The following is a 13,685-nucleotide window of genomic DNA, read 5'->3' as shown; positions in this document are numbered from 1 at the left end:
ATCTGCCAGACGATGAATTCCGGAATACTCCTGAAAATGCTTTCAAAACGGAATACTTTTTATGGATTGTTGATGAAGCTTTGGAATCTCTAAAAAATCGTTTCCATCAGTTGGAAGAATAGTCCAGCAACTATGGATTTTTGTTTAACATTCAACTTCTTCGTGATATGACTGTAGAAAATCTGAAAACACAATGCATGTGTCTGGAATTGAGAGATTTGGATGGCTCGGATTTATTTGCCAAACTGAAAGTGTTAAGAGAATTGATTCCTAAAAAAAAACAATAGTGGTTTAGGTTGTCTGGAATCTTTTGCACATCTAGCAGATTCTTTCCCAAATGCTGCTATAGCTTACAGAACTTTCTTAACAGTACCAGTTACTGTAGCTACAGCTGAGCGAAGTTTTTCAAAACTCAAATTGATAAAAAATTATCTCTGATCTACAATGCATCAGGAAAGATTGTGTGGTCTAGCTATGTCGTCCATAGAAGAAAAAATTGCTTCTACATTAGACAACAAAAAATTGACTCAAGAATTTGCCAACAAAAAGGTAAAGAAAGTGGATTTTTAGCTGTGATTATCTCATGAACATTATTGTAGTTAAATTTCATATATGTATATAATTCAGTTGAACAACTCAAATCTTTTAAATAATTCTTTTCTACCTTTATATATTACCAATTTGTCATAAGCCTGTTTTGATAAAATGTAATAATTTATTTTTATTTCGTTATACCCCAGTAATTTTATGTAAATTATTGTTTTCCTCCGTTTGTTTGTTATGGCTCGTTTCGTACTCCCAACTTATACTACTAGGCCCTGCACCCCCTAACTCACTCAAGGCCCCGCACCCCACTAGGGCCACTAGTAGTAGTAGTAGTAGTATTAGTAGTAGTAGAAGTAATAGTGGTAGTAGAAGTAATAGTGGTAGTAGTAGTAGTAGTAGTAGTAGTATAATACCAGTAAAAGCATTAAAACAAACCGACCATCACTTGCTTCATCAACCTCATCATCACCATCTTTGTTGTTGTCATTACCATCTTCATCTTCTCCATCATCAGAATCTTCATTATTATAAACTTTTTTTCTTGCAATGCTAATCTATATTTATTTATATATGTTTATATATTATCATCATTATTATTATTAGGTAGATTTATATAGCGCTCTTTCATCAAATCTCAAAGGCGCTGAAACAAATCACAAGGAAACAACAATCAAAGCACTCATTGCGCAAACAGAAACATTTTTAGTTTCCTCCTGAAGGATAAAATTGAATGCCCTGAAGCTTGCAGCTCCAAAGGCAGGCTATTCCATACATATGGCCCAACAACAAATATATATATATATAATTAAAACAATAAAAACAAAATAAACATCAATAGTAGTAATAGCAATAATAATAATGATCATAAACAAAAACAGTAATAATAAAATAAAACACAAATCAATACTTGTTTATGATTGAACTTTTTAGCTAATGATTCATCCCCGTTATAAGCAACCAGGACTTTGTTTGGTCGGTCTGATCTAACAAAACACGTTTTACTAAATTTATAAGTCCAACTGTTTTTGCCAGTGTAAGCCTTGTGGTGGAAATAAGTAAAATTAATTTAATTAATTTCATAATTATATTATAACTCATTGTTCTTGTAAGTAAATTGCTAACAAAATGATTGAATGAATGATTGTTGGAATGCGCAAAGCCAACACATACATAAAAAATAATCTTGGCTAACTTCCCCATCATGTTGGGGACATTTTTTAGGGAACCACATTGTCGCCATTTGTAACCATCGCTGGACCACCGGTTCTCTTTACTGAGATTCCACCGAATTAAATATCTACTGCCGCCTTTTGGAAATTTTGGCGCTTTCTCGCATTTTAATTCGTTAAATAGATTATAAATTTCTTTGGATAACATTTAAATTTGGTGAAATTACAGACGTTTGGTGAATCTATTTTTTTAGTGCGGTACTTTTAAGTGGTGATTAACTTTTAAATAATAATTACTAAAAACGAGGCGTGCTATTAATTTGACAAATCTGATCATATACATGTGTCTGACCGACCATGTACACGCAAGTTGGTATGTCGATTTGTTAAAGATAAATTAAAGCATATTCTTTATTTAAAAAACAATTTTTAACTAAAATACATATATATATTAATATTTTATATTAAATTTATTGTTATTGAGTTAAAATACTTGAAGATTTACAACAAAACAGAATGAATATATAGGATTTCCATAACTCACAGTAAAAAGTTTAGAGTATGAGGCATCTGTTTTAATTCGATGTACTTATGTCTTACATTGCTTCGTTTTTTCTGTGACTAATTTATAAAATTTAAAACTCGTAAATCATTTTCAGCTTAATCGTGTTAGCTTTATTGTTGTTCGTCAATATTTTTGAAGAGTTTGTGTTAATTTAAAAAAATTACTTTGCGAAATTAAGTTAGGGTTAGTTACTATTGCTGTTGTTGTTGTTGCCGTTTTACTGTTTCTTAGAGAGGGTTTTACGTTTTAGTTTTAGAGTTTTTTTAGAGTTAGTGCTTTCTTAGTTATTTGTTAGTGTAGGTGTAAGGGTTAGTTTAGTGATTTAATGGCAAATGACGAAGATGTGAGAAAAGAAGTATGGAATGGCAAGATACCCGTCCTATTTCGGTTATGTCCCAGTGATGTATTCCTAACTGAGCAACCAGAGCCTCTGTACATGGCTGTCATGAGACAATCCTATTTTCCCTTAGTCTTTTCAGAAAAAATTCACAAATATTACAAAAGATACATAGACCCAGATCTGACTGAGGCCAACATTTGGCTGGAAGACAACAATGGCATGCCAGTTCAATGGCATTGGCCAATTGGAGTTCTATTTGATCTCAATTCACTCACAAAGGTCCTTGATTTGTTTTCACTGTTTTTGATAAATTTTTCAGTTTAAATTGGTGTTAATAACTCGAAACCAAATATAAAATTTAAAATATCATTATTTGTATACACATCAGGTTGATCTGCCATGGGTGATAACTGTACATTACAAAGACTTTCCACAGAATAATATCATAAGGTTCACAAGTAGAGATGCAGTCGAGTCTTTGTACATGTCAAACTTGAAGGAAGCTGACTTCTTAAAGCACAGAGGTCAGCTGATCAATGTGATGCAGAGGCATGAAATCAAAATGCTGTTTCAGGTAAGTTCACCTCAAATTTTTACCAATAATTTCATTCTAATTTTTCCAATTTTGTTTCAAATAAACTTAATCAGGGTCTGAATGAGGGAAACTATGAGAAATTTTGGTCGGTGAATGAGAAGTTTATGGAATGTAGCGAAACTAACAAGTTCAGGTATATCCCTATCCGACTGCACATCAAACACGACATCATCAAGCAGTGTCTCATGCCTCCATATAGCAAAGACAAAAAACCACACACTCTTACAGATCTCTTCAATTTTTTTATAAAACAAAAAGCCACAAAAAATTTGACACAACCTAATGATGCAACAGAAGCAAGCAACAAAGACACTACTTCTGATGAAGACTCCAAATCAAATGCAAATACATCCGATAACAACAGTAATAGTCATCTTAAAGGGCAAGATGCAGTCAATGAAAAAGCCGACAACACAGACAATTCTGTTCAAGATAATGCGTCAATCAACTCTGCAGATTCAACCACAGATGCAATCAGCAACATGAACAACGAAAACACAGCCAATCCCCTCATCTCTATAAACCAATCAGACGAGAGATTGGTGAATATTAATTACCTAACTCAGGGCATAAAGCCCCCTTTAGACACGCCCCTTCTCTGGCTCAGTAGGCGCCTCAGCTATCCCGACAACTTTTTACACATCTGTTTACTTGATTTGCCATCATAATACATGTTAAGATTTTTTAGAAATTTTCAATTGTAGTCTTTTCTGTTATATCACATGTTTCTGTATATACACACACACAAACACTCCTACTTAATACACATTTCAAGCATAACTTAATTTGATATTTTCCTCTGCCTAAGCAGATTTTGATCAGATTCAATATTACAAATGTATCATATTGATCCAGCCAAAATAATAATGATAATGATGTATAAACTTTTTCACTATACAATAAAACACATTAGACCTTTACTGTTATAAATTAATCTTTCTCTAAGCAAAAATTTTCGACAGGCTGTACTTATTTGCTATCATCTTTGTATATCTGATTTATTTTTTCGTTCACTGATTTTTTTTATTCTGTAAAAAAAAAATTTCATTTGACGTACGCGTATGTGCAAACATCGTGTGCTCTGACATCTCTTTCGTCACTTATACATGATTGATTGGTTAATTAATTAACTAATTAATTAATATATGTACATTAAAACGAAGTTATACTGTTTTTTATCTGTTTTAATAAATAAACAAAATTGATAGAAAAATGTTCTTTGTCAGTTATCAATTGCAATCGACCCATTTTGATGTATAGGGTGGCCGATGTTACATCGCAGATACGGCTGAGGTACTAATGATTGGCTAGTTCACCCATTTAACATCTGGCTGACTTAGGAAATCTGAAAAATGTTAATAAAAAGTAAGTTCGTCCATGGATTTGAATGAATGAAGGTGTAATTATAAGCGTATGTAATACGGCAAGATGAAACATCATGACCTATATTACGCACGTACAAATTTTTAACCATTTTAAACCATTTTTGGAGACGGCTTGGAAGTTCTTTTGGGGGCACTGGAGAGCGAATGAGGAAGGTCTTTCTAAATAAGATAAAAATAAAAAAAAAATTGAATTGGACGATTAGACGAAACGACAAAGAATAAAAAAAGGTTTGTCATACATTACTAAAGCAGCTTCATCCCATTTTAAAACGACAAAAGTTATCGTAAAACTGTCGACTGCAAGTTCTCTTCTCATTCCTCTTAGCATCTCTCTCTCTCTCTCTCTCTCTCTCTCTTTTTCAATGTATATGCATGTTAATGTGCATGTCTCCACACACACACACACACACACACACACACACACACACACACACACACACAAAGCGTCGTAGAACGTATTTAAGACAGTTTTATTTAAACGCAAAAACACAACATCGCAAAGAAAATTGCCTTAGTGAAGAAAGGTCGTTTAAGTCATTATCATCATTACCATGTTATCATCATCATCCTCATCAACAGTGCCATCATCATCATCAGTAAATCGTTATCATCATCATAACCACTATCATCATCATCATCATTTTAAATAGTTACAATATTAGTCATCATAGTTCTTAATCATAATTTTCAGAATCATAAATTATTGCCAGTAGCATCATCATCAGTAGTAGTAGTAGTAGTAGTAGTACGATCATCATCATTATCAACATTATCATCAGAGTTCCTGTTGTCATCATTATCATCATCGTTTTTGTCGTCATCATTATCATCATCATTATCATCACCACCACCACCAGTGACGTTGTTGTTGTTGTTGTTGTTGTTGTTGTCATCGTCGTCGTAAATATGCTAATGTGCAGTTTAATCACATGACTGCGGTCGAATTCGTCCGGCCGACCGTCTTCTCCTCAATCGTCATCGAAAATCGTACTACAAGTAGTCGTCGTCACACGACCACTACTACAGCTGCAGTAGCAGTCGGTAGTAGTAGTAATAGTATTGACGGTGGAAGCAGTAGTAGTAGTAGTAGTAGTAGCTGTCTTGTATTATTGTCGTCGTCGTCATCATCATCATCATCATTGTAAATGTCTCTTGATCACGCATATTTTGTCAACGACTTATAAACCTGTGCAGTTGTTGGACGTGTGTGTTGTTGTTTATGAATGGGTAACATTAACAATGAAGAAAAATAAGCGAATCACATAGATATATTATTTATAATAAATAATGTTATTATCGTAATAATGAAATTAACTTTTAAAATAAACAAACAAAAGTATTAAAAGATGTCTCACTCTGGATTTGTTTTGTCCTTTGGAGATTTTCCAAGTTCCTTACAGCTGAACCAACGAACACATTGTCAACCACAACAACAACAACCAACAACGACGATGATGATGATGGTACGATACACACACACACACACACACACACACACACAAACAAACACACACACACATTTACTGACAAGGGAATTTCTCTTAGCTATGTTGATGATGATACTACATCTGATGATGATGACGATACTACATCTGATGATGATGATGATACAACATCTGATGATGATGATGCTGACTAAACACAACCATAAAAACGACACCAAAACATCAACAACAACAACGAATCGCAAAGATGCACATTAAAAAAACAGAGACAACAAAAATTCTCCATCCAAACAACTCCAATCATCAGTCCAATTTATAGGATTTTGCCGACAAGCCATGACTGGCTGCATCGCTGGTCGAACTATCGTAAGACGAACTGCTGAAACCATGATGAGACGAAGAGTTCGAACTCCCAGAGTTTGTCTGGGGCTCAGCCTGAATGACCTTGAGAGTGCAGCCACATATTGTCTGCATGTGCAGAGTTCGCAGGGCTTCCTGAGCCGATTCGCTAGTTGTGAACTTTGCGAAACCACATTTCTTGTCTGAAAAAGTAACAACAATTGATCAATTGAATAACAGTTGACTAACTACTTATGATTTCATGAAGCATGATTTCTTACTTGGCAGGTAAAATACACTAATGAGGCCTCCAAATCTGCAGAACAAATCGGTTAGCACGTCTCCAGGAATCTTTGATGGATATGAAACTATGAATAATCTGCAGTGATGGAAATGCAGACATACATACAAACATACATACAAACACACATACAAACATACACACACGCAAACATACGTACATCATTACTCACACACATATACAAAAATACATAAATAATGTGATGAGCATTGAAATATTGATCTAAGAAACCATAGGTGACTGTTGAGCAAATCACTCAGTAGATTGAACACACCGACCTATCAACACATTGAGAGTTCTCCGGGGCAAGAGGTTTGGGGGCAGGCAATGAGAGGTTAGAATATTTGGCCTCGTGGCCCGACAAGCCAGATGAACCCAAGAAACTTCCCAGTATTGGAGCTGCAAGTCCAGACTGCTTCAGATATTCTGTTGCCTGTACGTTTGTGTGTGTATGCATGAATGTACAGCTGCATAAGTGTTTCTGTGCATACGTGTATGCATGTGCGAAAAAGTTAAGCAACTATTTTGTTTGCTCAAGTACACAGACATGCACGTATATACGCAGATAGAGAAACACACACAAACAAACACACCTTCTCAATTGTATTAACCAGTGTCTGAATGTTACTATGTGAATCATCGAGGGCAGGGTTTGAACTAGAGGTTACTATGATGGGGTAGCCCAGCGGGTACTCCAAGAGGTTCAGCTTTTCTCTTGCATGATTGGCCATTGATTGAGAGATGTACTTTATGTCAGCTGACCCTGATTGGTTGAGAAGTTGTGTGTACATTCGTACGTGTGCTTACATGTATGTGCATTTAGATTAGAATGAATCTGGCTTTCAAGGACTGTGCATATTCATTCAAGTGCATAAAATAATGTTAAAATAATCAATCGATAAAGTTTACACATGTCAATTCCCAGAAAATTTAATTCTAGTAACATCTGCTTAGCAATTATTTTTAAAGACATTCTCCTCTCTCCCTCCCTCCCTCACACACACACACACACACACACACACACACACACACACAAATAATAAATAAACTATAGCAGCAGCCGTTATGAGGTGTCTAACCAGTGATGGAATCATAGTTGCAGTAGACGAGGCCAGGCACGACATCAAAGAGTTTGTAGACTTGCTCAGGTGTCATGTGAGGTACAAGTTTGGCCTCAAGACGACAGTCAATACCCCCGTAACCGCTACTCCCTAAAACCAGGCCACCTTTGTTTGGGTTTGAAAGTCCTGTTTTACGCATGTGTGTGTTTGTCTGGGTGTGTGGGTAATTATGTGTTTGTTGGTAGTCCTGTGTTTGTGTGTGGTGTGTATGTATTGTACGTATGGTATGTTTTCACGCCTACCCATTTCAGCATAATACCTATCCTCTTCACTCAAGCCACCAGATGAATAACCACTGGCTAAACTACTGCTACCTCTGACGGTCTGGTGGCTACCACTACTACCACCACTGTTCCTGCTGTATTTTGAGTCGCTCTCATACCGGCTTCGATCCCCCGAATGTCCTCTCTTGCTGCTCCAGGCCGTGTCAGCGAAGACTGCCTTGTAGGCTGGTTGTTCGTTTGTTTGTTAATTCATACAATTAAAATATTAATACAATGAGTCAGCGTATCTATATTGTATATATGCTCAATCGACCAATCAGAGTAGCTAATGAAAATAACCAATCTACCAACCAATCAATCAAAGCAGTAGTCAACCAATGAAAACAACCAAAGAACCAATAAAAACAACCAAAGAACCAATGAAAACAACCAAAGAACCAATGAAAACAACCAATTAACAAATTAACTAACCCGGATCGCACTCTTCAAGGGCCAGAGCAGCATGGTAAGCCTTTAGAAACTTCACATAGGCCAGCTGAACATTGCTTTGGTTTCTACGTAACAGTTTGACATATTCAATATCTCCATATTTCTGCAAAAATAATTTAAAACATTTAATGTTTTAAATAATAAATATATCAGCCAAATAATCAATCAGCCAACAAATAACCTCAAAGCCAGCTAATCTAATTAATCAGTCAATCAACACTAACACTGAACTCTCTTTCCAAATCCTTTTGGTCCTGTTCTTGGGGAACCACAATGAACAGACGCTTCATTTTCTCATCCTCATCGGGGTCCCTCACACTGCCCTCTGTTTTATCATTGGCCAGCACCACCTAATTTTATAAATTAGTGAATTTTCATTTTTAAATTATTTTTTTGTGATTATAATTACTATTATTAAACAAATATTATACCAGAATTACTTTTGCATTGATAATTATTAGATCATCATATCTATTTATAATTCACTTTAAAAGTCATAATTACCCGAATTGGCTTCAAAAGATCCTTAATTCTCTTGCCATTCATCTCATCAATGGCCAGTGCCGCTTCAGAAGCCTTTGTGAACGTTATGTAATTGAGGCCTGTATAATAATTTTTTATTTGCACAATAAAATTAACTAACTAAAATTAGAAACAAGAAATTTTAAATTGTTGTTGTGAGCATGTTTTCTATAAAATTTTCATTAATAGAGGTATATTTAATTTTAAGTTTGAGAAAAATCATTAAAAATGTTTATTGGTTTAAATTTATCGCTAAATAAATAAAAAATGTTAAATCTGTAGTGGGTAATTTCGTAAGACTTCATCAACCTTTATTCTCTCGGTCGCCATTTTTCAGCATTCGGATGTCCACAATGGTACCAAAACGCTCAAATTCAGCTCTTAAATCGGCAGACGACAACTCTTTAGCTCCCAAAATGAAGATTCTCTTGTAATCAGACGAAGTTTTGTGATTCTTAGACGACATTTTAAATTAAATTTCTTACAATTTCGATCAAAATGAAAATAAACACAGCGTCAACGATAAGTATAATTAGGTTATACACGGACGACGATTGTGGAGTAAACAAAAGTATAGAAAACCATTAAAATTTACAAAATAAGTTTTTTTTAATTCTTCATTATCAATCAATCAATTAATCAATCAATTAGCTTATAAAGCGCTATTTCCGCGAGGTTCAACAGCGCTCCTCAATGAATTTTGAAAACAGATGGGTCTTGAGATTCGCTCTGAACTTCGCAAGAGATGGAGAAGTAGTCAGAGAAGTAGGTAGAGAGTTCCAGAGAAAAGGACCAGAAAAAGCAAAAGCAGATTTGGCAAAAGAGTGTTTAACACGAGTTAAGAAAAAGCGAGAAGAAGAAGACGATCGTAAACCGGGGCGTTTAGGTTCAATTAATATATCTGATAAATACTTAGGAAATAATTTAGATTGAGACTTATACATGAACGTGCAAATTTTAAAAATTATTCTATATTTTATAGGTAGCCAGTGCAAGAAAACAAGATATGGAGATATATGAGAAAAGAAAGGGGCACGAGCAACTAGACGAGCAGCAGAGTTAAAAGCTTTACTTAAAGGATAGAGTATAGAGTCAGGAAGACCATAGTAGAGCGAGTTACAATAATCAATCCTAGATAAGACTAACGAAGTAACAAGAAGGAGAAGAGTAGGATCATCAAGAAAAGGCAAAAGTTTTTTTATTCTACGTAGATGAAAGTAAGAGCTTCTAACAATACTATTAATCTGAGAAGAGAGAGACATTGTAGAATCAAAGATAAAACCTAGACTACGAAACTTATGAGAGACATCAAGAGTTTTAGAATCAGGTAAGATAATAGGAGGAATAGTAATAGAGTGTTTAGATTTATTAAAACAAATTAATTCAAACTTAGAAGGATTAAGTTTAAGACACATAGAGTCAGACCAAGCGATAATTGAAGAAAGACATAGAGATAAATTATGAAGAACATTATTGAGATTAGATGGAGGAAAAGAAGTATAAATGTAAGAATCATCAGCATATAGTTGACTAGAGAAAGAAAAGTTTTTAATAATACGAGGTAGTTCAGAAGTATAGAGTATAAATAGAAGAGGGCCAAGGATAGAACCCTGAGGTACCCCGAAAGTAAGGGTAGAGGAGTTAGAAGTAGAATTATTGAGAACAACAGAAGAAAAACGATTACAGAGATAAGAAGAAAACCAAGATAGACAAGAATCAGTAATATTAAAAGAAAGATGCAGCAGTCTCAATGAAGCTCTGTTATACGTATATTTTATACTTGTAATCAAACAATAAACTTGCGTGCTACAAAGAATGATGAAATGATGATGAAAATATGATAATGGTAATGAAGATGATGTCTGATGTGGTGTCACTCCAAATATGAGTGTGGCAGGCTTTGCTGCCTGACTGACAATTCTTTGGTTTGGTGGTCATTCATTCGTTCATTCGTTCGTTCTTTCGTTCACTTACTTATTCGTTTAATCATGCGTTCGTTCGTTCGTTTTTTAATAGCTATTTATGATTTCACTTATTTATCAGTTCACCCTTTCATTTACTCGTTCATTTATCAATTCATTCATTCTTTCATACATTCACTCATTCAACTAATACCCCTAAATTCATCTGGAGATGCTCGACATCTCAATCTAAAAAAAATGTAATTTAAATCCGACATCTTGAATTTTTGACCCTAAGAACTGCCACATTAAAAATTTATTTTCATAATGCTAATTCCTATTCAGAGAGCTAGAAACATTCGTAAAAGTCTTGTCCAACGCATGAAATCGGCGTGAAAAAATACCCACACATGCATTCAAATACACGCACGTACATACAAACGTACACACACCCACGTACAAACACGCACGCACACACAAGCAAATAGGCGAACGTACAACAAAATGCATGAATGTATGCGTGTGGGTTTGTATGTTTGTATATGTGTACCTCAGTTTGTGTGTGTGTGTGTGTGGTGTGTGTGTGAGTGTATGTATGTTTGTGTATGTGTACCTCAGTGTGTGTGTGTGTGTGTGTGTGTGAGTGTATGTGTTTGTATGTTTGTATAAGTGTGTATGTGTGTACGTGAGTATGTACGTGTAGGACAAACTTCATTCATCTTTGATTTGATAGCCACAACATTGTGCAAACAATTTGTTGGTTTGCTTGGAAGATGACGACGACGACGATGATGAGGATGATTAAAATGATGGTAGTGGGGATGATTACGGCAGCTGCTATTGCCTCTACTGCTACTGCTGCTGCTACAACTACTACCAATAATAAATATATCGATAAAAATATTTCATCTTAATTTAATTTAATTTTTTCGAGTAATAATAATATTGCGTGATTCAGCCTCTTAAGAGGAAAATGTTCTTCATTCTTTTATTTACTCATCCATCTATCTACCACTCCATCCACCATCCATTAATCTAATTCATTCATTCGCACACACACATAAACACACACACACGCATACATTCGATGAACAGCCGGTCTGTATGAGAAAAACCGAATCTTTTAATCGATACATATCGGTATGGGTACATCTACATACACTTAAATTTTTTTAATTTAAAAAATTATACCACTACTACTACTACTGCTACCACTACTTCTACCACTACTACCACTACCCGACCACTACTATTACTACTACTACTACTACTACCACCACTACTACTACTACTACTATTACTACTACTACTACTACTACTACTACTACTACTACTACTACTACTACTACTACTGGAATTTGTTTGAGGAAAGGATTCACATTATTATCATACTAATACATATATACGTTGAGAATTATTTATTAATGCTAGTAAGAATAAACACACAGACACATATTCACACACACACTCACACACACACATATACATATATATTTTTATAAATAAATATTATAATATATATATATATATATATATATATATATATATATATATAATATAATATAATATAAATTCTTTTTATTAAATTCTGGTACAAAAGTTAAATAATTATCTAAATATAAATTAATAAATGTTATGTGCACATACACAGACATACTTATACGTAAGTCTGTGTGTTTGTTTGTTTGTGGGTGTGTTTGTTTAATTGTTTGTTTGTTTGTGAGTGTGTTTGTTTAATTGTTTGTCGGTTCGTTTGTTCATTTGTTTGCGTTCGTTCGTTCATTTGCTTGTTTGTTTGTGAGTGTTTGTTTGTGAGTGTGTTTGTTTGTGAGTGTGTTTGTTTGTGAGTGTGTTAGTTTGTTTGTTGATTCGTTCACTTGTTTGTTTGTTTGTGTGCGTGCGTGCGTGTGCCGTTTGTATTTGTTTGAATGATAATAATCGGAAAAAATCTAGTATTAAACACTGCTAATGCTACTATTATTAACTATTATTAATGATAATTAGATTAATTAAAACAACAAAGTAGCAATAATAATAAAAATGATATTAATAATAATAATAATAATAATAATAATAATAATAATTAACGATTGGAGACGGGTTAACTTGTTGTAAGTCCATTCTACGAAGATAATTTAAAGAATATATTCAGAAAAATAAAAGCAATAAAACAATAATAACAACAATAATAATAGTAAGAGTAGTAATAATAATAATAATAATAACGATGATGTTAAACAATAATGATATAAATAACAACAACAAAATTAATAATAATATTAGCAACAATAAAAAAAATAATTTTTTTTTTTGGCAAAAGACATTCTACCAAACCACACACACACACACAACACACACACGCATACGGACAAATATATATATATATATATATACATATGTATATATATATATATATATTTATATATTATTGAAACATAATAACTATTATAATATATATATATATATATAAGAATTATAATATATATATATATATTCTATCAGTGTTTTGTTACGAAATAGTATAACAAGTTATATACATACATTTATAATTACATCATCAACATTAAGTTGCATTAATATATTTGCTTATATATATATATGTATATATGTATATATGTATATATATATATATATATATATATACATACGCGAAATAGCATACAAATCTAAATGAACTGCCCTAATTAACGGCGACTGAAATTGGGTCATGATTAAGATACACTGAACAGACGTAAAATAGGTA

General features: G+C 33.6%; 3 protein-coding genes across 3 annotated transcripts; 1 reads left to right on the top strand and 2 right to left on the bottom strand.

The window, feature by feature from the left end:
• Nucleotides 1-729: 729 nt before the first annotated feature.
• HELRODRAFT_161872 (hypothetical protein) lies at nucleotides 730-1,786 on the bottom strand (the record flags this gene model as incomplete). Its single annotated transcript, XM_009021744.1, has 4 exons — nucleotides 730-863; nucleotides 986-1,100; nucleotides 1,454-1,585; nucleotides 1,739-1,786. 4 exons carry the CDS (start codon nucleotides 1,784-1,786, stop codon nucleotides 730-732), a joined length of 429 nt encoding a protein of 142 aa, XP_009019992.1.
• An 819-nt stretch (nucleotides 1,787-2,605) lies between these two features.
• On the top strand, nucleotides 2,606-3,883 carry HELRODRAFT_65487 (hypothetical protein; the record flags this gene model as incomplete). The annotated part of the gene is made up of 4 exons (XM_009021743.1): nucleotides 2,606-2,899; nucleotides 3,009-3,194; nucleotides 3,269-3,395; nucleotides 3,684-3,883. The coding sequence occupies 4 exons, from the start codon at nucleotides 2,606-2,608 to the stop codon at nucleotides 3,881-3,883; spliced, it is 807 nt and encodes a 268-aa protein (XP_009019991.1).
• A 2,465-nt stretch (nucleotides 3,884-6,348) lies between these two features.
• HELRODRAFT_66091 (hypothetical protein) lies at nucleotides 6,349-9,507 on the bottom strand (the record flags this gene model as incomplete). Its single annotated transcript, XM_009021742.1, has 10 exons — nucleotides 6,349-6,587; nucleotides 6,666-6,763; nucleotides 6,964-7,097; nucleotides 7,354-7,448; nucleotides 7,765-7,932; nucleotides 8,121-8,255; nucleotides 8,502-8,622; nucleotides 8,744-8,869; nucleotides 9,024-9,121; nucleotides 9,351-9,507. The coding sequence occupies 10 exons, from the start codon at nucleotides 9,505-9,507 to the stop codon at nucleotides 6,349-6,351; spliced, it is 1,371 nt and encodes a 456-aa protein (XP_009019990.1).
• Between the last annotated feature and the right edge of the window lie 4,178 nt (nucleotides 9,508-13,685).

Source organism: Helobdella robusta, assembly GCF_000326865.2.
Source record: "Helobdella robusta unplaced genomic scaffold HELROscaffold_3, whole genome shotgun sequence".
Lineage (NCBI taxonomy): Eukaryota > Metazoa > Annelida > Clitellata > Rhynchobdellida > Glossiphoniidae > Helobdella > Helobdella robusta.
This window is presented reverse-complemented; position numbering and strand designations above follow the sequence as displayed.